The 25,865-nt window shown below is 47.6% G+C and overlaps 3 protein-coding genes across 4 annotated transcripts; 2 read left to right on the top strand and 1 right to left on the bottom strand.

Moving 5' to 3' along the window:
* Positions 1-950: 950 nt before the first annotated feature.
* th (tyrosine hydroxylase) lies at positions 951-5,731 on the bottom strand. The gene is made up of 13 exons (XM_003967357.3): positions 5,090-5,731; positions 4,567-4,770; positions 4,187-4,361; positions 3,997-4,085; positions 3,796-3,863; positions 3,665-3,715; positions 3,141-3,286; positions 2,878-3,013; positions 2,709-2,778; positions 2,569-2,625; positions 2,097-2,192; positions 1,886-2,019; positions 951-1,556 (listed from the first exon to the last, which is right to left on the bottom strand). The coding sequence occupies exons 1-13, from the start codon at positions 5,171-5,173 to the stop codon at positions 1,397-1,399; spliced, it is 1,470 nt and encodes a 489-aa protein (XP_003967406.1). The 5' UTR covers positions 5,174-5,731; the 3' UTR covers positions 951-1,396.
* A 5,856-nt stretch (positions 5,732-11,587) lies between these two features.
* Positions 11,588-19,705, top strand: nap1l4a (nucleosome assembly protein 1-like 4a). 2 transcript variants are annotated; one of them, XM_029842084.1, is made up of 15 exons: positions 11,588-11,716; positions 12,548-12,583; positions 12,741-12,813; positions 12,908-13,052; positions 13,604-13,690; positions 13,935-14,069; positions 14,138-14,209; positions 14,290-14,429; positions 14,507-14,652; positions 17,168-17,187; positions 17,269-17,388; positions 17,471-17,506; positions 17,605-17,658; positions 17,955-17,989; positions 18,271-19,705. In XM_029842084.1, the coding sequence occupies exons 2-14, from the start codon at positions 12,568-12,570 to the stop codon at positions 17,958-17,960; spliced, it is 1,050 nt and encodes a 349-aa protein (XP_029697944.1). In that variant the 5' UTR covers positions 11,588-11,716; positions 12,548-12,567; the 3' UTR covers positions 17,961-17,989; positions 18,271-19,705. The 2 variants fall into 2 exon arrangements, with proteins under 2 accessions (XP_029697944.1, XP_029697942.1); XM_029842082.1 differs by lacking the exon at positions 17,955-17,989.
* A 4,720-nt stretch (positions 19,706-24,425) lies between these two features.
* phlda2 (pleckstrin homology-like domain, family A, member 2) lies at positions 24,426-25,433 on the top strand. The gene is made up of 2 exons (XM_003967356.3): positions 24,426-25,018; positions 25,132-25,433. Exon 1 carries the CDS (start codon positions 24,562-24,564, stop codon positions 24,976-24,978), a length of 417 nt encoding a protein of 138 aa, XP_003967405.1. The 5' UTR covers positions 24,426-24,561; the 3' UTR covers positions 24,979-25,018; positions 25,132-25,433.
* Positions 25,434-25,865: the final 432 nt, after the last annotated feature.

Below are 25,865 nucleotides of genomic sequence, written 5' to 3' on the forward strand. Positions count from 1 at the left end.
TACACAGGGGACGCAGACTGACCAAGAATAGACGTAATTCCTCAGACTCCAAGAAAAATGTCAGTGTCTCCGCCCTGCTGTAATTAGGATTAACATCCAGAGTTGAAACGCTGCGGCAGAGGTCCCCGGATCGCTCCGGTGCTGATGTTAGTCACCGGGGTCACATTTGCCTGGCAGCCGAGGGATGGCTGCTTACTTCAACTCTCAGCCAGCACTGACAGGAGGTGGAGGTGGTGGTGGAGGTGGTGGTGGTGGTGGGGAGGAAGACTGACCGCTGCAGAAGGTGCGAGGCTCTTTTTCCTGACAAAGAGTGTCAACTCACAAAATGACAAAACTAAGAAAGTGGAAGAGCACAACACGAAATGCCATTCTAAACTCATATGCAGAAATGGAGATTTACATGAAATCCGATGTTTATTTAAAACTATAAGCGGGTGTCTTTACAAAAGGTAAAACTGTGTTCGTCTTCAGACCTACACTGACACCTAGCGGTGAAAGAGGCTAACCTTTATTTGTTTGTCTCAGCAGGACGCTGGTCCTCTCACCTGGGGACAAGGACAGACCTTCACAAACGCGCCTATTTGGTTTGTTAACTGCTATGAAAAAGCAGAGTTTATTTATTTTTATTTTTATTTTTCTGGATTCTCGTGTGGACGACAAAAAGCGTTCCATCATTTAATTAAAAATTGGAATTTTTTAAGAATTGAAGTGATTTTTTTCCCCCAGAACAATAAAGTAGCAAATACAGTTCAGGGAAAGAGCAGGGAAAGAGCTAATGATGGAAATAGATTTAATTCTTTTGAACCTTCAGGGTTTCATGGCGTGTTGCTTTAGTGGAGTGCGCCCTCTGGTGGTAGTCTGAGGTAACATCAAATCAGCCAGACCCAGTTCATCTATCAGTATAACTGATAAAAGATAAACTGTTTAAAATAATGTAGGCATCACAATTGTTGCCATCCATCTGTTTATCAGATTGTTTTATTCAACAGTACATTCTTACAGAGAAAATGAAATTAATTGTAAATTTACAATTCATGCTGCAAAAAATCATATATCATATAATTAAAATCCTATAACATTATATTCATCAACAATTACTCTTTTCATTGATTTTGGTTCAGATGTGGACAAAACGAACAAACAAACAAAAAACAGTCAGATAAACTGCATCGGAACCAAACCTCCGATCTAAATGAGTGTTCAATCTTTGGAAAGGGTGCACTGCAGCACTGCAAATATTCCTATTTTACCTGCCTGAAACAACCAGAGTGCCACACAAGCAACAACTGATGAGAAGCGGCGCCAGAAGTGGAGATACAGCACAGAAAGCTGAACATATATGAGTGTCGTCACAAGCGGCAGAGCAACGGAGGGAGGAGGCGCACGGTGTCGGCCATCAGGACAGAACACTGAGGGCGTCTGCCAGCATCTTTAGCTCATCCTTCACACACTCCAGGCCTCCCTGGATCTTCAGGGGGTTGTCCAGCACCTGGATGCTGGTGGTGTAAGGATCAAACCGAACCGAGAAGGGACGTTTGATACCGGCCACGTACCTCCTTAGGAAAGATGCAGGCAGAGGTCAGACATATAAACACATAAAACATAAAAAGAGGACGAAGATGCCAGAAGTCTGGTGCTAAGTTCTATTTTCCAGCCACTGTGCTGGGTTTGTCTGGAGACTAAATACTGTAAAAACACTCACTGAAGCTGCTTCTGCAGGACTGCATTTGATGTGTTTGCCAAATAAAAGTTGCTGCCTTTGACTTTGGTATGAAAGCTGCATCAGTAGCAGCCCTCTCTGTCCGGCAGCTCTCTGAATTATTCTCACGTAACCCATCATCCCTCTGTTTTTTGGCATCTATGTTTTCCACGCGAGGGTCAGTACCTGAACTTCTCTTTAGCATCTGCAAAGCTCTCGGAGATGAAGTAGACCGGCTGGTACGTTTGGTCCTGATACGGCTGCACGGCCGCGGCATCGGGGTCAAACTCTCGCACCTCGGGTTCATCAGAGAGCGAGTGCTGCCGTTCGAGTGACAGGATGGAGCGTTAGCGCAGCGCCGAGGCGACAGGTTCAAGGGGATCAAACACGGACTCACCACCAGCTCTCCGTAAGAGGAGAGTAACCCTGCACCGTAAGCCTTCACCTCGCCGTTCTGTTTACACAGGCCGTACTCCACGGTGAACCAGTACAGCTGACAGGAAGACACACAGACCAGTATTATTACATGAAACCGGGGTTTTTGTTTTTTCCCCCAGGATTTGGACTATTTCTGTATTTTGCTTTACTGAAAACTGTTGATTCCAATAAAAGTGACAGTCTTTAAAACATGTGGCCCAAATTTAAGGAAAATAATATCATTTTATTCTGTATAATAACCTTACTGACAGCACTTAAAATTAAAATATAACATTAAAGCAGGTCTACATCAATGGCCTTTAATTTTTTTTTAAAATCAGCTACTCAGTTACAACTATAATAACAAGAATAGCAATAATAATACATCTCTGCAACTGAATTATTCCCATATTAAGTCCCGTTACTGCACCAGTGCTGCTGTTGGAACTCACAGTGGACAGTTTTTCAATGTCTTCATCAGAGGCACCGAGTGATGCGAGTCCGAGGCTCTGTGGTAGATGAATCCATGCAGAGTTATCAAAGGAAAATAACTGAGCCTGAGGGAACATATTGCTCTGCATCCTCCCCTCACCTGGGAAAACTGGGCAAAGGTGCTGTCGGCCAGCATGGGGACGTGACCCAGCAGCTCGTGGACGCAGTCGCTAAGGACAAATAGAATTGTCCTCTTTAATTCTGTGCTTTTGACCTTCACGTGCACTGTCAGCACATTTATTATTACAAGGAATCGGGGTTGTACTCACGGCTCTGGGGAGTGCATGGGGGAGGACGCGTGTCGGATGTACTGGGTGCACTGGAACACTCGGAATGCCAAACTGGCCAGGAAATCTCTGGCTGAGAGTAGACCTGCTACTGGACGGAGTATGAACCCTGTATGCTCTGTGTGTGTGTGTGTGTGGGGGGGGGGGGGGGGGGGGGGGGGGGGGGGGGGGTTAGTGAGAGATCAACATAGAATAAATAATTGCTATCCCTATTGGCATTTGAAGCATTTCATGATTGTCGTTACCTTTCAAGAAGCATGACACATCCTCCAGCTGTGGAATATTGTCCGGACTGTACCCACAATGCTTTTCCAGCAGCCGGAAGGCCTCAAGGTGTTCGCTGCAGGCGTGGGTAGCGTACAAGTCCCTCAGAGTCAAGTAGACTTCCCGCCTGTGTGACAAAACCACTGTAAATATATTCAAACAACTAAACTGCCATGTCACTGCCCTTTCTCTCCACACATCAGTGCAAATGCCATTTAAATGACTTTTTCCAAACGCATTCACAAATTATATTGTGCATTTTTACATTGTTCAGATGGCTTTGACCACCAGCGATGCTTAAATCTTTGTCATTTTGGGCCAATTAGAAGTGGGAAAGAGAGGTTGAGCACAGCTGCGGTGCCTTCGCCTGTGGCTAATGGTGCGAAATAAAAGGTAAGGGCGGACGTTGTAGCACTGAAACAGACGGATGGTCGGGCTGATATCTTCATGCCTGATGGGTAAATGCAGATTTCAGAGCCGCCCTCGGGTTGACTGCGTTTCTCACCATGTTCCGATCTCCTCTTCTGTGTACTCCACTCTGGGAATCGGCTCCCCGCTGAGCACAGAGATCAGATATCAGGACGGATGCGTTTATCTGTGTTTTGGGTCTGTTTCTACCGACAGCAACGGTCTTACTTTCTGTATCTGAAGGCGATGTCTCCGATCATTTTCCTCCTCTGCCTGTAAGCCGCGTCCGTGTAGCCCTGTTCAGATTCAGGATGTCACACTCTGATTACATTCTCTGTCATGGTGCATACTGGTCATACGCACGACAAAAACCATCCCAGAAATGAGGGCTGGTTTCCATCATTCGCTGCTAGAAAACCCATTACTTACAGGATGGTCCTGATCCAGATCTGGATCAAATTTTGTGACCAGATGATGACATTTGTCTAAATCAGCTATTTTCTTTGGGAACCAGTGAACTAGAAAGAGAGCAAATGGACGCGTCAGTGCAGTTTTGGTTCTTCTTCTGCGCACTTTGACGCGCTCCAGATGTGTTTGTCAAAGCGGGGGACGCGCTTACATTTGACTTCTTTGGTGGTTTTTACGTCCTCCGCGTTCCTCTTGAGGGAGCCGATGAGGGTGCTGACGTCTGACAGGTGCAACTCGCAGCGGACGAAGTACTCCAGGCCCTCCAGGCTGTCCTTCAGCTTCGGGCATGGACGCGTCTCCAGATGATGAATTTTTGCTTCAAATGTCTAAAACAAAAAAAAAAAAATAATAATCTAAAGTCTAAAACCAAATTAAATATCTGTTGAAGTTGGACCACGGTGGTATTTTTCAGAATCTGAAGATTATGAAAATGCTATAAATGAAAATAAAATAAACGATTAAGAACCGGAGGTCGAACTGCTGGATCTTATTTTCTTCGCACAAACAGATAATGACAGTCGAGAATCGTACCTCGAAGACTTTGAGAGTGCGGGACAACGCGGGTGTTTTGGTGTTCCTCAAAGTGAAGAAAATGTTGAGAAGAGCTCTCCCGTCGTCCTCCTCAAACACGATCTGCTCACTGGCCTCCGCCGCCTCCGCCGCTGCGGCCGCCGCTTCCCTCTCTTTGCGCGCGTCCTCGATCAAGCTTTGACGGCGGCCAAGGAATCGCTGAGACTGTTAAAATTGGAGAATGACCGACTGTGACCTTACTGACTTTATTTAAAGACAATGCCAGTACACAGACACAGAGGCAGTTTCGAATCGATGCGTTTTCATTAAATGCGCACAAAGGAAACAGCGCATAGAAAACAAACATGCGGCAAACTCCCTTAAGACACACTTGTGGCTAATTTAAGCATTTATTCTGTGTCCGTCTGGTTATCATTCAATACGAAACTTGTAATTTTAACCTGCCAAATCTTTCCGTGCGCCACACCAGCAGCTCTCTGGGCAACGCTCGGGAAATTCTCTCCAAACCTGATTCTAAACTGACCGTGACTGAGTCCGATCTCTCCAGCTCGGACGGAGCTCTGCGGATGCTCTTTGTGGAGGACGTGGAGCCGCTGGACTGGGGCATCTCGATGTCTTCTGGGGTGCCTTTGTGAGAGGAGTCACGGAGGAGTCTCTGGTCTCTACTGTGTCCGTGCGGCGCGCAAGGCGCTTTTCTTGTCTCCCCGCACAGGTTTGCTCTTTTTATGGGGTCATTTGTTTGCAGGTTCTGACGTCACGCACGCTAATCTCGCTCTTATCAATCAATGCTTCGAATCAGACACATCCTGAGTTGACCGTGTATCTATAAATGACCTTTTACGCACGCAGACACGTAAAAGGCGAAGTTGCGTTGGACGCACTTGTCATATTCAACTTAAGGTTTAATCCGAGGTTTGTCCTCGGGGTTTACACAAAGGTTAGATCGGGGGAAAAGTCATCTGTGCAAAATTAAGTCCCTTTATCAGTTCACTCGCATCCCCACAGCTCTTTATAGCATTAACAGCGAAAGAAAAAAAGCGCACGCACCTGAAAAGGAACGAGAGAAGAGCGCGTTGTTTTCCTGGCGGGGTCTCTCTCTTATCCCATTTAACAACCACATCAAGTGAATCTGTGTGGATTTGGTCCCTGACCGCGCTGGTTAACGTGATTGTGAAGTGATGTACTGTGACCCGGGGCGAGCAGAGGTAAACGGATTATCAATGCACCTCTGGTCACATGCTGCCACAGCCGCAACCTCGCAAAGGTGCAGAGGAGGCAAATGGAACCCATTGTGACTCTCTCCCCGAACCTGGGCGCTCAGGCTGGAAATGTTAAAGAGCACTGATGTAGCCCTGGGCACCGACAGCGGCTGCCTCGTCCTTTATTGAGGGACAACAGAGGGTGAATGCGGAGAAAGAATGATAAAGCAAACAGACAATGCCACATCTCCACCTTGTGTCCGCCTGATTTCTGCATGGAAACCCAGTAAAGAAGCAAAGGATCTTAAGAAATGAAGCCTTTTCTTTTAGGTGACCTATTTTTAAGTGGGATGTGAGATTGAGCGGGCGGAACTTTGGCATTTATCAGTCTGAAATAAGGAATAAAGGAAAAATTACTTATTGACCTTTTTTTTGCTAGTGCCTGAACACCAGATGGAAGCTTGACATTTAAAACAATTATCAATTTTATGGTCTGTTCGATCCATGCTGTGCAAGTGCCGATCAGATAAGGATAAATTGTGGGTTTTTTGATGTGTTAAGACAACCAAGTTGGGCTGAAAGAGCATGAAATGATCTGCCTTTTGAAACCTGTTCTTGTGGATGGGGGAAGGACCTGAGCAGGAGTGAGTCAGCACTACGTTGAGCCTGGATGGAGACAAGCCAGTGCCGCCGCTCCTCTTCCACCCAAACGTCTGTTTCCCTGCTTGATCAAGATCGCGGCCGATAACGACTGAAGTCACCCGAGACAAAGCTTTCCCGCTTCTCCGCCTGTTTTGCTTTCATGGGTTCTCTCAAAATAAAGACATGGGAACAAACATAGCAACACAAATCTGATTCAAATCCCAAAATAAGAGCTAATATTCTTCTAATTAGAGGTGTTGCATCCTCATCAGGGTCACAGAGGGTGTTGGGGTCTATCCCAGAAACCACTGAGAGAGGTCAGAGGTCACACACACACACACACACACACACACACCCAAACATCATTGTCTCAGTGTAACAACATCTCCACTGTGAAAGGCCTGAGGTGGAGCTGAACCCTACACTAACTTTGTGGCCCTTATGTAAATATTACATTAAGTTTTCTTGAATCGACGGCCGTAAATGCCCCTTAAACATGGAAATAACTTGAATGGAGCGTTTTTTCCAGTTCAGCAGACCAATGTCCTCTCCCACTGGACCCTGGCCTGATTGTCACGAGCCACCAGACCTCCACTAAAGCTCGTAGCAGGTATCCGAGCTAGCCGAGCTGGAGGTGATGCCTCTCTGTCACTCATCCTTCTGTGTTTATTTGATTCCACCTTCTCCTCTGGATGACATCACACTGATAATTATAACAATTATGTATGGATTCAGTGGCAGCATTGTGGCATTGTGAGTGTCTGCTTGTTCCCGCATAATTGTTGGGACGTTGGACGGGCTAATTACAACTATAGCGAGACCAGCTGGGCTATTATTCGCCATCCTCCATGTTTTTTTTTCTCTCCCCCTGGCTGGTCAACAATGCCGGACACCTTTGTGGGAATCATTTGACTCATCTGGGTGATGATGAGAAGAGGAAACGCAAAATAAATTCACCATTTGTCATAGCATTGTTGGGTAAACACCCCCACGGTACATCAGCTCGCTGCTGTAGAAAACTGTTGTGGTGTGATAAAATTCAGTTCTTTCTTGTTTTTTTTTTAAATTTTTGGACACATTTTCTATAACTGTCCCTTCTTTTCTTGTTCAGCGTGTGTATCTGTCTATTCTTATGTGGTATCTCACCATTTTGCCTCACCTGTATTTGAGAGCGGACTCCACAATCCCAGCACTGAAATATTTGCATTTTCATATTTTTCTTCTAATTCTCAGACTTTTTCAGGCTGTTTAACCTTTGTGTGATTTAATAAAAGACTGAAATTCTCAGGTACATCTGATGATATATTTTCCTTTCAGCCCATAGAAACCAAAAATGTAACAGGCCTCTAGTTTAATCTAGAATATCATTCTGTCGCCGTCGCTGCAGAACGATAATCTGGGCGCTGTCTCAAACATGTGTGGCGGGAAATGTGACAAGAAGCACCTTAAAGTTGTCAGAAGCAGCACAACTTAATTATTGCAGGAGCGTTGGACCCACATAAATCTGTATTTGCGTGCAGAGCACCTGTGGCTGTGATGACTGCCGTTGTTTTGGTGTCAGCTCTAACGACTCATCACGCCGAGCCAGAGCGCCCCTCCGCCGCCTCCATCTACATGCGTAATTTGACGCGCGCGGCACAAAGTGGGTTGGTGGGATTGATGCTCAATGGTCCGTGCAGACACCCACGGCCGTGCTGTCGCCCTGGACCAGGCCTGAAGAGATCCCGTCCATAAAGAAGCCGCTTTTTTTAAACCATCATGTTTCCTGTCCTGTCTGCTGCTTCTTTTAATGTCACATCCTCGTCCCGATGAGGTCCGGATGCATCCATCCATCTGCTGTGAGCGTCCCGTTTGCAGCTGAGGGTAAATTCGCCAGTTATTTGTTCATCATCGATGAACCCATCGATCATTTGAAGTGGTCTGAGTCCCGCTAACAGAATTATTACAAATAAACGTATTTCTCTCAAAAGAATCCTGTATTCAGTCAGGATCTGCTCTGAGACGAATCTTGAGTTTAAAACAGCGTTTGTGACGTTCAAGTCCCCCCCTCACGAAGGGGTCAAGGAGGTAGCGTGATGCTGTGACCTCGACCATTACGCCCTGCAGCAGTAGCGCACGGCAGCGTGGCTGGAAGACTACTGATTGAATTTACCTTTCCTTAATGGGCCCCTGTCGTCCAGTGGCCCGGAGGCCCCTGGAGGCCCAACCGCACCTAAGTCTTCCTCCTTCATCTGGTCCGGAACATCCGTACGGGTGCAAAAATCGATGTGTTCAAGATTTATACAAAACAATCTGGACATATTGAGCGTTTAGCACCTATTTATGTGGTTCTTGCTGCGGTTTGAGACACTTTTAGGCTGGACTCGATGTCGACACGACGCTGTAAAGTTACAGAGAGGACGATTCCACTAATCCCTAATGCTCAAGACTGAATATAATAATATTTATAGAGAAGGAAAAGCAACAGGATTATATTATTGACTTCCATTATCTGGATTTTCTCCACTATATTTCCAGCTTGTCAGTTTCGAGTCCGTTCTTGGAGGCGTTGGGGCGACCTGGGGGACCAGTTTAGATGTTTCCTCAGCGCAGGTGTGTTGGTAGACGATACCTGGCCCCCATGACAGCGATAAAGTCCTTAATTGTCAGAGTTGGCCCCGTTGTCAGATGCGTGAGGCCCAGATTGCAGAGTAAAGGAGACAGCAGAGGACGATAGACAGAGAACAGAGGACGAGACGTCCCCATTGAAAATTGCTTATTGGTGCAAATAAAAAGCAAATTGGACGCAAATCGCATATAAAAGGCTGAGCCCAACGAGGCCGCCCTGGCTGGGATTGATGGCTTATGGAATTTGTTGCAGACATAATTCCCTCTGACGCACGCCGCGCACGAGACGTCGTGGCTCTGTTTCTCACCCCCCCGACGACCCCCCACCCTCTGAATAATGACTGCAGCTGTGTCGATGTGGCTCAGCGTTTGTGTGTGTGTGTGTTTGTCCGGGTGTCTGATTTTGATGGCGTTTTACAGTCGGTGTGTCCGTGCGCGTGTGTCTGATTACCGTGCACAGACAGGCCATTACCCGGGCGTCAGGAGGAGAGGGTCTTAATAGGCCACGGTGGATGCAGAGGCAGGAGGCCGCGTAAACACCGCCCCGTCCATCTGACCACATCAATACCGCCACCTGGGAGTTCGGCCACTTCAGTCACAAAACCAATCCCCCCATGAGGGATGAAATTGTCCTGTGTGGACACCACGGCCGCTTGGTCAATCAGCCGCTCGGGCCTTCCTGCGACAGCCGCTCAAACCCGCCGTTGATTCTTTCCTTCTCGTTATGGTGCATTTCTGAAAGTGAGACGAGACGGGAAACCCGGAGGCGACAGGAGCGTGCGAGAGATCACAGGAGCGCCGACCTTTACAGCTGCGTTCTGTTGAATGTGTGGGGGACAGGTGAGATGTCCCGCGGTGCATTTATTTGTTTCAAGTCCTCATTCAAAGAATGACTCTCAGTCTGACTCCTGGACACAAAGAGAGGCTCAGATGAGTTAGTTAAAGGCTGAGAAAGCTTAAAAGGAAAGTTGGACGGGTTAGCAGATGTCACTGAGGAGGTGCTGGGACAGACCTGTCCAGGGTGCATTACCGCCTCTCTCCACTGGGGCAGTGACCTCTGTGACCCCAGAACAACGACTGGTTTATCCACATATTAGTCATTTCTTTTCCTTCATTTTACATTTTTACACGAATCTACATTTCTCAGTGTATACATTTTTATTTAAAATAAACATTTAGGCGCAAGTGACTTCAAATCAGCCAGATCGATTTCAGGCAGTGCAGATTAACATCAGGCTGGTGACGTCAGCGACACAGGCGAAGGCAGCAACAGTCGGCCTGAAACAGAAACCCCCCAATGTTGATGGCTCAGAGTTTAGACTGAAACGCTCTCGTCATTCTACTAAACTTTAATTATTAGGTTCCCTCCTTCAGTCTAACAATACTGGGGACAGTGGTGGGAGCCTCTTATTCAGTTCCCCTGTAAGTCTCACCAATAGTTGCCAGTCAGTCAGTACGACTCTTGTGACAGTTAACGCGTCTCTCCGTCTTTGCACTGAGTACATGACAAAGAAGGGGTGGAGCACATGATACAGGCTGCAGAGCGTGGTGAATGATGGGGGGATGCCAGGTTGTGCTAGCTGCAAAAAAAGGCAGGTAGGAACGTCTGTCAGACTGTCAGCGGTCAAACACAGACTCGAGCAGAGCTGCAGGTGCTGCTATTGTCTTTTACCAGGAGCAATTCAGCAGCGTTCCACCAAAAATGACGTGAGTCCTGCAAAAGAAATGTTTCCAATGCTTCGTTTGATCGCACAGAATCCTTTGCTGATCCCGTTTGGATCTTTCTGTAAGAACTGAACCTGCTGGCAAATGTCAGGCTGCGACAGGCCCGTAGCCTGGTGACCACAATTGTACCCTCAGGGCCTGTGGCGCTGTCACTTCCGCTAAAATGTGTACATTACACAGTGGTGGATAACAAACAGAAAGATGGGTAGATTTCAGTGGTTTTAGGTCTTACAGCTAACGGGTTGTTGCTATAAAAAGCACCGAGCTACATTTTACTGACATTATTTACGCATCAGCTTGATGTTCTTTTTGCTCCTCAAGGCTTTGCTGTTTTACTGTAGTCAAACGAAAACACAATTGAGCTGTTTGTAATGATAACTTGTAACAGTTGACCACAGTGGCAGATTTATTACAGTGATGCTGCCTCGTTTCACCAATAATGTGTTGTTTATTCAACATAGAGGGGAAAATCACTTCTTTTACTCTCTTACACATGTTATCATTGCATTACAGTATGAGTTATCATATTGTTTTGCATGTTTTAAAAGCCACATTTCACCCCTGTAATCAGCTTAAATGTTTTAAGCAACAAATAAACGTTGTCGCTTATTACACACCGACGCCCTCTGGTGGCACAAACGTGACTTGCGATCTGCGGCAAACTCAAGGGTTAATGTAAATCAGTAAGATGATGGATACATTATCCATAAATAATTGACTGTTATATTATTATGTTTTAGTATAATGGTAAATTATTATGTTTTAATTTAAACCATTGTCTATAAATAAATTACGCAGAACCAGAGCGAAGTCCTCCAGGCTGTAAATAGTACTGAGATTTCGGATACCCTTGAAGGCAGCATCGTACAGCTGGCCAATCAGAGGCCGGCATGTGAACCATGTGTGCCGATCGCGCGTGAGGGTCGAAGCGAAAACGCGTGAGCGAGGCGACTAGCTAGATTTCCGCACGGACGGAGGTAAGGTTGTTAAAACATGTGAGCGCGTTTTGTCATTTTGCTTAAATGAAAGCTAATGATACGGGTGGAAAGTCTGAATAGTAAAATCTACTGAAAACACTGTTATAGCGAAAACTAATATAATATAGCTTGCATTAACTACAAGGTAGCGTGTATTAGCGTCGATGCGGCTAGCGGTGCACCAGTAGCATAGCTGGCCCATTCTTGGCGAATCTTATTGATAAAGACAAATTCCAACGCCTTTGCCCAAGCTTGACTCTGTCATCCGGTTTTTTGATATTATTGACGAGACTAGCTCAACGCAATTCTAAAATTTGCATTTAATTACTCGCTAATGTATTGTTCGTTGGCACGTTGGCTCGTAGTATTGGCTGGCTAGTTAGCCCCGGCTAGCTGCTGTCACCGCCCATACTAGTTTTTTGCCCATGTAGGCTTCTTTTCAAAACGACGTTTGCATGCAGATTTATTAATTGTCGTTTTATCACTACCTCTCTGTAACTGTCACATACAGCGACTCCAGTTTACCCTCTTTGAAAATGGGAGGATGCAATCAGTGGATGTCATAATGTAGCTTAGCCGCCGTTAGCTAGTGCGTCATCGGCCTGCGCTTGCTCAATAGCTAAATTGATGTGGATCAATTAGCCCAGCCAGGTCAACTGTCTTTAATTATGGGACTCACGCTTGTTCGTGTGTTTTGGTTTTGTTTTTTTTATTCTTTCAATGAAACATAAACTCTTGATATTTTACATCAGTTGTATATACCGCCCCAGTCTGTTAAGAATTTGAGCGCATTTAAATGAATAACTGAATCTCGATGTCTGTATTTTACAGTAGGAAACTGTCAGCTGGCAATGGAGGCGAGTAAAGGTAAGACAAAATATATGTGTGTTTGTGTGTTTATTCTATGTGTGTTTGTCAACAAGCTCAATGTAGATACTCGGGCTGAAAAAGTTCAGTCTAAAAGGAACATTTGGAATGGAACGAGACTGAGCACAGCCGCTAACACCCTTTACTGTCTCGGCAGCTAAAGGGGAACACGGGGGGCAAAATCCTGGTGGGCAAACAGACATTCCTGTCAGATATCACATTTTGGAAAGGTGAGCTCAACCTCTTGTTATATTGCATCTGTGTTATTTGCTGTTTGCCCTTCGTCCGCAGCATTTAAACCCAACTCCGTTTTGCCTCTCAAAGCATGATACCCAAAGTAGTGAAGCGGCGAGTCCACGCCCTGAAACGGCTGCAGGTGCAGTGTGCCAACATCGAGGCGAAATTCTACGAAGAGGTCCATGAACTGGAGAGGAAATATGCTGCCCTCTATCACCCACTCTTTGAGAAGGTAGTTTCTAAGCGTTCGTCCACCTAATCTGTTATTAACACGTGCCACTTTTTAGCCAGGATAAGGCTGATTTTAGCATTTTCAGTGTTTCATGTTGCTCTTAACTTTCTGCTCGGCTGGCACTAAAGTTTGCACAGGTCTTATCTTGTTTAACAGGTCAGCCTGTAACAACGGGCTGTAACGTCGTGTTTCTAAATTAACACCCCTCTCTGTCCTCTGCACTAAGATGATTTAAATCTCTGTCTGATCTCAAGTCTGAGGGATTATATCTCTGGTGCTAAAATGAAAACTGCATCCACGAGTAGTCAACTGTTCCATTGTCAGTCGAGGCTATTTCCAGATCTAGTGACAAGTGTTGAGCTTGGTGGTCTCGCTGAAGGCAGCTGTGATCCCACCGCACCTGTCTGTGTGGGAGAGACCCTGGTGTGGGTTTCACTGCCGTTATTTCCATTTAGCGCCGGAAAAGCCACATTTAAGTGTGCGTTTCTCACATGTCTGTTCCCTAATGCTGGGGAAATTCTTCCATGGTGTTTTTTTTTTGCGTGTTGCAGAGACGAGACATCGTGACGGGGATGGTAGAACCCACAGATGAGGAGTGCGAGTGGACCAGCGACAGGGAAGAGGAGGACGCGCTCGCTGTAAGTGCCGGTTGATGCTTCCCTTCAACACTTTGAAGTGACGACCTGAGAAAATGGCTCATAAATCAAGACAGGCGTGTCAGAGAGTTATTCTGGAAGAACCGGAACTGTTACGGGACTCACCTGGTCGAACTAACCGCCTCATGTTGGTGTGAGCTTGTAAAAGGAGGTTTGAGACTCCAAACCCTTAAAGGACAATGCGTGATCCCTGTGTGTCCCATGTGTTCTGTTGCCGCCATTTTAGGAGGAAGTAAAGGAAAAAGCTTCCATTGAGGACACAAAGAAAGAAGAAGCCAAACCAGAGGAAGAACCAAAAGGCATCCCAGAGTTTTGGCTGACTATATTCAAGAGAGTGGACATGCTGAGTGACATGCTGCAGGTACGCCACAGATCTGACCTGGTGGCACCAACTAATGGTGACGTGACTGACTGAGCGTGTCCTTTTAGGAGCACGATGAGCCCATCTTAAAGCATCTCAAAGACATACAAGTGAAGTTTTCTGAGCCCGGTCAGCCAATGGTGGGTATCGCTGCAGCAGCGGCTTTATGTTCCAGTTGTAGTGAAACACGAGCGCAGTAACGGTTCTGTGTGTTGTGCAGAGCTTCACGTTAGAGTTCCACTTCGAGCCCAACGGCTACTTCAACAACGCCGTCCTCACCAAGGTGTACAAGATGAAATCAGAGCCTGATGCATCGGAACCCTTTTCATTTGAGGGCCCGGAGATCATCGACTGTGAAGGGTGAGTCTGGAGCCCGTTCGCTGAAGTTGAGCACGCAAACATTCTGTTCTCTGAACATCCGCCCGCCCCCCCCCCAGCTGTCAGATCGACTGGCACAAGGGCAAAGACGTAACGGTGAAAACCATTAAGAAGAAGCAGAAGCATAAAGGCCGCGGCACCGTGCGCACCGTCACCAAACAGGTGCCCAACGACTCCTTCTTCAACTTCTTCACCCCTATTAAAGGTAAAGTAACCTCATGTAGGACACACACACACACACACCTGTTGCCACACACACACACCAGTTGCCACACACACCTGTTGCCACACACACACACACACACACCAGTTGCCACACACACCTGTTGCCACACACACACACACACACCTGTTGCCACACACACACCTGTTGCCACACACACACACACACACCAGTTGCCACACACACACACACACACACACACCTGTTGCTACACACACACACCTGTTGCTACACACACACCTGTTGCAGCTACACACACACCTGTTGCAGCTACACACTCACTCACCTGCTGCTACACACACTCACTCACCTGCTGCTACACACACTCACTCACCTGCAGCTACACACTCACCTGCAGCTACACACACACACACACCTGCAGCTACACACACACACACACCTGCAGCTACACACACTCACTCACCTGCAGCTACACACACTCACTCACCTGCAGCTACACACTCACCTGCAGCTACACACTCACCTGCAGCTACACACTCACCTGCAGCTACACACTCACCTGCAGCTACGCACACACACACACACCTGCAGCTACGCACACACACACACACCTGCAGCTACGCACACACACACTCACCTGCAGCTACACACACACACTCACCTGCAGCTACACACACACACTCACCTGCAGCTACACACACACACTCACCTGCAGCTACACACACACACACACACCTGCAGCTACACACACACACTCACCTGCAGCTACACACACACACTCACCTGCAGCTACACACACACACTCACCTGCAGCTACACACACACACACACACCTGCAGCTACACACACACACACACCTGCAGCTACACACACACACTCACCTGCAGCTACACACACACACACACACCTGCAGCTACACACACACACACACCTGCAGCTACACACACTCACTCACCTGCAGCTACACACTCACACACTCACCTGCAGCTACGCACTCACTCACCTGCAGCTACACACACTCACTCACCTGCAGCTACACACACTCACTCACCTGCAGCTACACACTTACACACTCACCTGCAGCTACACACTTACACACTCACCTGCAGCTACACACTTACACACTCACCTGCAGCTACACGCACACACTCACCTGCAGCTACACACTTACACACTCACCTGCAGCTACACACTCACTCACCTGCAGCTACACACTCACTCACCTGCAGCTACACACACTCACTCACCTGCAGCTACACACACTCACTCACCTGCAGCTACACACTTACACACTCACCTGCAGCTACACACTTACACACTCACCTGCAGCTACACGCACACACTCACCTGCAGCTACACACTTACACACTCACCTGCAGCTACACACTCACTCACCTGCAGCTACACACTCACTCACCTGCAGCTACACACACTCACTCACCTGCAGCTACACACACTCACTCACCTGCAGCTACACACTCACTCACCTGCAGCTACACGCACTCACTCACCTGCAGCTACACGCACTCACTCACCTGCAGCTACACACACACTCACCTGCAGCTACACACACACTCACCTGCAGCTACACGCACTCACTCACCTGCAGCTACACACACACTCACTCACCTGCAGCTACGCGCACTCACTCACCTGCAGCTACACACACACTCACTCACCTGCAGCTACACACACACTCACTCACCTGCAGCTACACACACACTCACTCACCTGCAGCTACACACACACTCACTCACCTGCAGCTACACACACACTCACTCACCTGCAGCTACACACTCACCTGCAGCTACACACTCACCTGCTGGACGGTTCAGGTGTATAAAACAAGCGCCCGTGATCAGTCGCTGCACTGAGCCAGAGTCGCCACCAGGTGGCGCCCGGTCGTCACCTTCACCCGACAGTCTGCTAGCGTCTGATGAAATGGGGCATTAGGCCGGGGTAACTGCCTGGGAGGGTGCGGTCAGTCTAGAACGCCGTCACTGCTCCCTCAAATCAAACATGTTGACATGACTCACTCGTGCGTGAGGAGTCGGGACCATCAACGCCGTCGGCGGCCTACCTGTCAGACATGCCCAGACCCATTCTGACAAACAAGTTGACCTGGTTGGTCATTGGCTGCGGCGTGGTTTGTGTAACTGCTTCCGTCATCGCCTCTGCAAATAATTGGTGGATATAAATAGCTTTTCTTTAAAAGTGTCCACCTTTTGTGCACCGCGAGTCAGTCGTTACTGCGCACACATCAATGTGACAACTGACTGATTGTGTGGCTCTCTATTGATTTGTTTAGTGGGATATGAATGAAAAGGAGGAAATTGTGTCGTCATTTTGTTGTATTATAGTATTTTTTAGGTATCAGTATCGGCATGTTTAATACAATTCCATCATAGGTTTAATTGAATTTACCTTTAGAGGCATTTATGATGCTAAATATCTTAACTCTTGTAGATATAACATGAATGATCTGGTGTTTTTAAATGGGATTGTATTTTAAGAGGTTTATTTTCTTTCCTCACAGTTTCACCCGATGGAGAAATGGTAGGTGCAGCCTAATTATCCGTTTATCTCCGGGCTTTTGGCGGCGAACCTGCATTTAAACTGTGTCTCCGTCCTCAATAGGATGAAGATTATGAGTTCACCCTCGCCACAGATTTTGAGATCGGTCACTTCTTCCGTGAGAGAATAATCCCCAGAGCAGTGCTGTATTTTACTGGAGAGGCCCTGGAGGACGACGAGAGTGTGAGTCCAATTTACCCGTTTAGTTGTTTATTATCCCCAGACTGAATCTGTTAAACAAATCTGTCTCTTTGGTTTTGGGTAGTTTGATGAGGAGGAGCTGGAGGAGGGAGATGAAGAGGTGAGTATCGCCCCCTGTTGGTTTGGATCAGAACAGCGGGGCCCAGGAAGGGCCCCCCATCACACACACACACGTCACATCTTTGCTTGTCTTCTCAGGAGCAGGATGAGGGGGATGACGATGATGAAGATGAGGGAGACTTTGACACTAACGTTAGTATTGGTGGTTTTCTATTTATTTTCATTTCTGCTTTTGTCTATTTTAGCATTTTGTAAACAAACTGATGTTGAGTTACATGACTCAGTTAGTTCTTAATGCAGTGATTTTAAAAACAAAGGATGGGGTGTAAAGGTGAACCCAGCTCACCGGCCGTACCAGTCAGCACGCTGGGCGCTGACCAGTACGCTACCAGTGGGTTAGCGGTTCCCCTGCGGGAGCTGTCGCTACTGAACGTGCCGGCTAAACTTGTCTGTTGTCTCTTTCTCCCCTGGATTCTCCTCCCCTCCAGGCGTAATCAATCATTCTCATCCCATACATTTCTAGGTAAGGGAGAGAAAAGGATGCATCCTGTTTAGATTCCTCTTTCCTTCCTCTGCTCTTTCACTGCATCCTCCTTCCTCCCTGTGCTCTAGTAGCCGTTTCGGACCCCCGCTCACATCGTGGGTCTCACCCCGCTGTCCTTTCTCTCTGCTGTGTTTCTAACTTTCTTTCCATTTGTGTAACAAACTTTCTGGGATCTGGGTCTCGTGTCTTTATCTCCTCTTGTGGTTGTCTGGTGCCTTTTGGTCGTTTTCAACCTGTTTTCTCTTTTTTTCCTGACACAGAAAGAACAACCCCAGCCTGCTGAATGCAAACAACAGTAACCAGGGCAACCAGGAGGCAACCTGCCTTCCTTCCATCCACCCAGATCAAAGCCCTCGACCTCCTGCAGGTTCTGGCCTTTTATAAACTTTGATCAGAATGCAATAGAACAAAGTTTTTACGATGTGCATGACTTCTCTTCTTCTTCTTGCACCAGTCCCACCCCTCTGTTTGTTTTTTGCTAGTTTGTTTTTTTGTTGTCTGTTTGGCCTCATTTGAATTCAAAGCAGGATGTGACAGAAATGGAAAGACCACAGGGTCATTTAGCGACTCGTCTCTCTGACAGCTGCGGTGCAGAGGTGGGGGGGCGCTTAGAACTCCCACCTCTTCATGAACATCATTTACTCAGGGTTTTTGATGCCAACTGTTAAGTTCTCCAGGTCCCAGTTTGACTCCACCTTCGACCGGGGCGGCAGCAGTGCTTCTCTTCTGTTTGTCTTTTTAAGAGCCATAAAAAGTTTCACCATTTTGATCTTTATGTTCTTGGGGAATATTTATTCTTACATCATGCAGCTGTAATTAGTGGTGCGTTTTGGGGACTCGACAGCCGCAGTAACGGGCTCCTTCTCGTGGCCCAGACAGCCAGGAAAATACTGCCAAGCTGCATGACATCATCATTATTTTCAATATTATTACTACATGTCAAAGTTGTGTTCTACTGTACTCCTGCCCCGGGTAACGAGCATTTACGCTGAGCACTTGGATACGCGGCGCTGAGTTGTGAGCAGCACGAACGCTGCTCTCCCCGTGTGTAACAACCCCCCAGTTGAAATTGGTAATTCAGTTTGAGGAAAGAGAATCTTTACATGCATCAAGCTGGGTTCAGTTACATCCTTCACAAGTTCATCTAAGCTAAGAGATGCGACCTCATGACCCTTAGATTATGTTTTATAAGCTTTTGTTTGTTTCCTTTTAATGTCGTTTCCACTTGGGTGGGAGGGGGGGGTGAGGATGTTCCGGGTGCTTGGATCCAGGATCAGTCGGTTGCCAACAAGCCACAATGACGAGAACAAACAGTTTTCCTCTCAATTTGTTTTGCCAATTTGTCAACAGTGTAACTAAATCTGCATTTAAAGGTTGTTTATGAACTTATTGTATAAATCTTTCTGTTGTCCAATTATTCAGTAGAATGTCTGTGGAGAAAATACATGAGGTTGCCAATGTCTTTTATAAAGTGCACACGGCGTGTGGCCGACCACGATGACCCCGCCCCTTTTTTCAAGGGAAGGATTGTAGATCTCTCCAGAGCCACGGTGGACGCCTCAGATTGACCCCATCGGACCGTGTGCTAGCAATGGCCTTAAATGGTTCTTATTCACAATTTGTTACTTGCTCAATATTTCTTTTCAATTTGTACAAAGTTAGTTAAAATATTCTATTAAAGTTGTGCAACATGGACACTTTTTTCCCGGCTCCTCTTTTCATCGCGTTGTTAGATTAGAGGGAGCGTTTTGTCTGGGATGGGATGGCGCCGAGGCCGCCCCAGAGACCAGGAGGCCTTCTGATCAGATGCCTGGGGAGGGACGCTGCTGCCGTATCCTAGCAACTAGATTATATTTCTGTCTAGCCCCATGCAGGAGCGGGACTGTTCCCACTGTTATCTCCAGGAGAGCCGAGCTGGGATGTGGGAACGTTTGGATCAGCCCAGACCTTCAGTTTTGACTGTTTTGAGAGTGGAGGGGGTGGAAAGCAGGTCTTATCTTCAGTGCTCTGAGCATCCTGAGCTCATAGGTGCACCCATGTTGACGATGTGCAGGACACAGCAACCTTCACACATCATTCCAGCTGACGTGTTGAAGAAAAGGTGCACTTTTCCCAGCGCGGCGCCCCGGCTGCAGCTGTGACCTCTGCCTACTTTCCTTCTGGCAGAGCCTCGGTGCGCGCGTGCCCGTGCGCGTCCCGTCGTCAATGAGCGCGCCTGTGTGGGGTCTCTGTGTCGTCCTCTGGCAGAGAGACGTGAGGTGAGTCAGTTCCAGAGAAGGACGGGAATGAAGCGACGCTTTATGCACCACTGAATGAGCTGATCGGGCAGCCTGATAAAGCGAACACAATCCTGCGTTTCTGGTGCATTCTTGAGGTCGAATGAGGCTTCCTGGCTCATGGCGCTGACATTTGGTACCCATATCCAGTCAACGTCCCAAGTTTTTCATGATATTAATCTATGTTTTTATTTATCACCATGGCGGGGTCACAATGCAGTCTAGCATGCATGTCCAAGAGACAAGAAATGACATCTTCAGCAGATAAAAACATAAGGGGTTGATCGGACTTCAGTGTCTTTGGCAAGTTATTAAAGAAGAAAATAGTACACATCTTTCTACAAAGTTTGGCATGTTTGATGAAGTTGCAAGTTTGAAATTTCAGTAAGTTGCTTTCTAAACAGCATTAGTTGGATACAACTCCATGGCATCCTCTTATTAGCGGCCATGAGTGAGCTAATGCTAGCAGAGGCTCAAGGAAAAAGATATCCACTTCTAGTTATAAATCAGTCTTAAAGAAACTCACGCTCTTACTATTTCAGTTTTTAACATGTCACACCTGAAGATTTGGACCTTATTGGAGGCCACGTTTTGTGCTAAATAAGACCATTCTCTCGTTTTATTTTCTGACAAATGTGCATTGAACACAACACGAAACAACACAACAGCTAAAAGTGCTTCAGAAGAGGTTTGAATTTTTGGACTTATCAGCAGTGAGAAGGCTGATTCCAGGTGAAAGGTTTTATGGAAGGTGCAGTCAAAGGTCACCGAATGAGTGATCAAAGAGGCAGAGGAGAAGATTCATGCCTCACTTGTATTTACTGAGATGAATACACACACTAAGATTGCCCTGCAGGTCAGCCCACACACACACACACACACATGCAGAGATGTGAGTGACAAACATTTGTCTCGGCTGACTCTTAAGTTGAAGTAAGTTTTAACAACCGGCCGCGTGTTGCTCCTTTAGAGGCTTTGATGATCAACAATGTTCACCATTCAGTAGAGCTAATCGGACTGGATTTACCGCCTTATCGCCGGATCATTCTCTGGCTGGTATGTGTGGGAAAGAAGGCCTCACACCCAGCCCTGTGTGGCAGCTCTGTCCGGATTTATGAATGAATCAGAGAGGGCGCGGCGTGTTTGATTGGAATCCTGCCGCTTCCTGACTTGCGGCTTCGTCCATCCACCAGGGCCGGGCTGCACCAACCTGTGGAGGGTTACATAAAAGTGAGCGGCGCCAGAAAAAGCGAGGCCTTCAGCCTGATTGCACCTTAAACCACCTTCAAGGGCAGAGTTTTCATCCATTCATCTCGCAACAGATCAATGTGTCGCCGTGGAAAAAGCAGAGGTCGGAAGAGCTTCGGATCTGCATACCTGGCATTCCTTAGACGGACATGTTGGCAACAATCCGGGCCCGGATGCAGCGAGGAACTCGCCAGGTCACATGTTCCAACCACCGCTGGCTTCATGTCTTCTATTACGGGAGGGAATAAAAATGTGTCCCCCTTACAGATACAAGTTAAAACCTGTATCACATGTCTACATTTCACACTAAATATTATAAAAAAAGATTTAAAAAACCCTGGTTTTTGTTTCCTTTCAACCTCTAAATCTAAAAACGAAAAGTCTCCCGCTGATGATTTAATAAAACCCTGGCGTTGTTTTTATAGACCGAGGACACCAGATGTTTTCCTTTTATTCCTCAGCTTTAAGCGTAAGAACAGTAAAGCACAGACGGATGAGAGGACGGACAGACGGACGGAACAGCTTACGGCCTCGTGTGTGGAACAGCAGCCATGTCTGTTCCATTGTTCGCCAACAGTTCCTCCTCTATCACTGCGCTGTCCTCACCAGCCATTTGTTCTTTTTCCCACGCTGCTGAATGTCAGCATGGTTTTACACACGCACACACACACGCACACACACACACACACACACACACACATACAGAGCTTATCAGAACAATGCCTCAAATAGTTCCGGAGTCTCATCACAAGGGCATGTCACCGAGAGCTGAGGACCGTTTGTGTGTGTGTGTGTGTGTGCGTGTGTGTGTGTGTGTGTGTTTGTGTGTGTCCAGTGTTGTTGTGTGACACTCGTAAACGTGTCAGCGTGCAGCTGTTACCTGCAGCCTCTGCTGCTGTCAGCGGCTGATCTCAGCTCATCCACGCTGATCTCTGCTGGTCGACTATGTTTAGTTCGTTGTCTGAGAAACCTTTCGGGGGTTAACGCGGCACAAAAGGCCCAACGGCGTGGTTATTTTTATTGTCCCGTTGTCGTTCGGGCTTGTTTGTTTATGACGACTCCAACCCTGCATAAAATCTGTCCATTTTTAATAAAACTGTATTCGAGCTGCTCTCGGTTTTACTGACATAAGGGGTCGGGGCTGCAGCTCTCTGGAGGAGTTCTTGGTTCCGCAGATTAAAATCAGACTCCAACCTTAAAGTATTTGTATTTGTATCATCAAGTTATGAGACCAGGAGTTTGAAATCATCCATCAGATCCTAAAAATAACCTTCCTCCTGTTAGCGTGCATGTAGCAACACGACTCGCCACCCTTCTGGTCCGTCCGCCTGCTCTCTGGCCCCACCCGTCTCCTCCAGGTAAACGTGCGGAGGAACACACGTTCCTCTGTTCTTGGGTTGGGTTTTTGGGGCCCTGACCTCCCTAGACGAGGCACTTCCTGCCTGGGCCTGTTGTGTTTTGTCTGCGAGGGGACGTGGAGTCCTGCGGGGTGGCAGCCGCCCCCGATGTTGACGACTGTTCTTGTTTGATCAGCTGCCGGCTGAGGGTTCTGTGACCAGGGAAGTTCTCCGAGATAAAACGTGGGTCGGCTTTGTTTCCTGGAATCGCCGGAGCTCTTGGAACCACCGATCTCTGCTGTGTTAAACATTTAAACTCCTGCTGCTTAAAGGCCGTCAGACTCGGGTGGGGGGGACTCCTTAAACACGGGCACACACGTCTTCACCCACACGCACCTCAGACCCTGAAGAGATCATCAAAGTCCTCCTGGTGCTGAGTCACCGCCCCGACATGTCTGCCGTCCTCGCCGCAACGCTCCTTTAAATATCAAACCTTGATTTGCACAGGCACATCACAAGACACCCACGGGTGTTCCGTCACGGACAGATGAAAGCAAAATCAAAGCCTGGACGCTAAATCAAGGGTTGCTAAGATGTGGGTTTGATGGAGGGACTTGTGGATTACTTTACTTCGAGGGTTCCTGCTATTTGATCTCATCGTCCTTTTAGAATCTCCATGGTGATGAGGTTGATCTTATCAGGGGAAGTCTGCACCTTCGCGGTTCATAGGCACCGCTGGGCCACGACAACAGGACCCATGTAGGCCCTCTGATTGATATCAGCTCAGTGAGCAACGTCTGCCGGCCCACCAGTGTGACCCCGAGCCGCCCTCCCTCACTGATTCTGCATTTATGGTCCATGTTCCTGGTCCATTTCGCTTCTGTCCTTTCCCCTGGTCTAGCTCCTCTTCTCCTGTGCTCCATCAGCAGGAGGGCCCCCGGTCCTATTCAAGGTTGCTCCCTGTTAAAGGGAGTTTTTCCTTGACTTTAACTCTGATGGTAATGTACAGTTATGGTCAGTAATCAGAGCGGAAGCCTTAGAATATAATCAGAAAAAATAGAATGGAAGCGCGTCTGTTGTGTCTGTGTGTGCTTCCTTGGTCGGACAGAAATAGCAGTTTGTATAAAACAGCATCCAGATCAAACAGGTTTAGTCTGAGGAACCGAAGAGCCGCCTGGCAATGAGTTACAGTGGAAAAACTCTGGATGATAAACTTCACAGTTTGAAATTAAACTGATTCCAGAACACCCCCGAACCCGGAGGAGGTTTAACGCCTGTGCCGGGCCCACACATCCGGCGGTTCCGACCGCATGAATACAGATCGGTTAGTGCAGAGTGGGCAAATATTTGGAGTGATCTCAGCGGCGGGATGTGGATAATTAACATGTTGGCGGTGTAATTGGGTCCACGTTAGGACTTCCTCTGTCTCCCCCCGCCGTGCGCCACCGCTTCCGCCCACACAGCCTTGAATTACTCCACCGGCAACTGTTGATGCATTCCCAAATCATCTGACGTCAGTGGGATGGGCCCTCCGAGCGCCCTATAAAAGGCTCTCCGCTACCTTGGTTCATTCATAACGCAACTCTGGATTACTAAAGCCTGTGTGGAGAAGCTTCCTCCCCCTCCTCCGGCTCACTGAGCAAAGCGGCAGACAAAGCAGGAGTTCCACAAAACCTGCCCGCCCTAAAGAATGAAAATGTCAGCGGACGAGACCCGTCAGGTCCTTAAGGAGGGAGAGCTGGAGAAGAGGAGCGACAACCTGCTCCAGTTCTGGAAGAGGAAGACGTGCGTCCTGACCACGGACAGCCTCAACATTTACGCCGACACGCAGAAGCGCACCAAGGGCAAAGAGCTGAAGCTGCAGTCCATCAAGAAAGTGGACTGCGTGGAGCGCACCGGCAAGTTCGTCTACTTCACCATCGTGACAACAGACAACAAAGAGATCGATTTCCGGTGCCCCGGAGAGGAGAAGTGCTGGAACGCGGTGATCACAATGGCTCTGATTGAGTATCAGAACAAAAAGGCCATCCAGGACTTTAAAACGCGACAGGACGGCGAGAGCGCGTCTCCCGGACAGCAGGAGCGGCGCATGGCGAGGGCGCCCTGAGCCGCCCGCGGGGACCCCGGCTTAGACCGCTCCAAATATGGTGAGGGACGCACCGTCGCTAGTATCCGCCGTAATATCACAAAAACCCCCAAGTATGACGCTGAAGTGTGCCAGGACGCAGCGGAATCTAAGTGTTCTCCTCTGATTTTCCAGTAGCGACAATGCGGACCAGAGAATGAAACATAACGCGGACCAAAAAGGAAGACGAGGTCATCCGGTCCAGAGATGAAGGATTGTCCGGGACTGTTTTCGGTGAGGGCCGATGGACGGAGCTCATCAGCAGCTCCGCACACGCGGATTCCACCTTATTTCAAGGAGAAATGACTCCTCAAGATCAAGATTTAATTTATTTGTTTCCAGAATACGGTGTTACTGGCGAACGTGTTTAAATTATTTTGTATTTCATGCGTGAGCGTGTATTTATTGTAATAAATGTTGCTACATTTTGACATAAACTCCAGATGTCCTCCTCTCTTGACTTTGGTGCGTTCAGGTGCAACATGTCAGGGTCATTTCCTCTGAGGAATACCACACATTCATGAGGGGAAAGGGAGTGGTGGACAGGAAAGTCCCATCTGATGGCAGGTGGAATGTGACAGCGAAGGTTTCAGGCCTGACTCATAGCTGATAAGCACATTAATTCCAGAGTTCAGGGCACTAAAATGACTAAAAAACCCCGAAACACACCTTAGCTGGGAGTGGCAGGCTGTGTGCCACTAAAGAGAAGGCTGGATTAGAGTTTAATCTCAAAAGTTATAAAAAAGACATTACAGCCTCCTTAAACTCCTGTCCTTTAGTCATAAACACACAAGTGACTTTATTCATAAAACACAGCAGGTGTTTCAAAGTAGCGGCAGATATCAGTGCTGTATTTTCTGATTCATAAG

The sequence above is a fragment of the Takifugu rubripes genome, chromosome 9 (genome assembly GCF_901000725.2).
Source record: "Takifugu rubripes chromosome 9, fTakRub1.2, whole genome shotgun sequence".
NCBI lineage: Eukaryota > Metazoa > Chordata > Actinopteri > Tetraodontiformes > Tetraodontidae > Takifugu > Takifugu rubripes.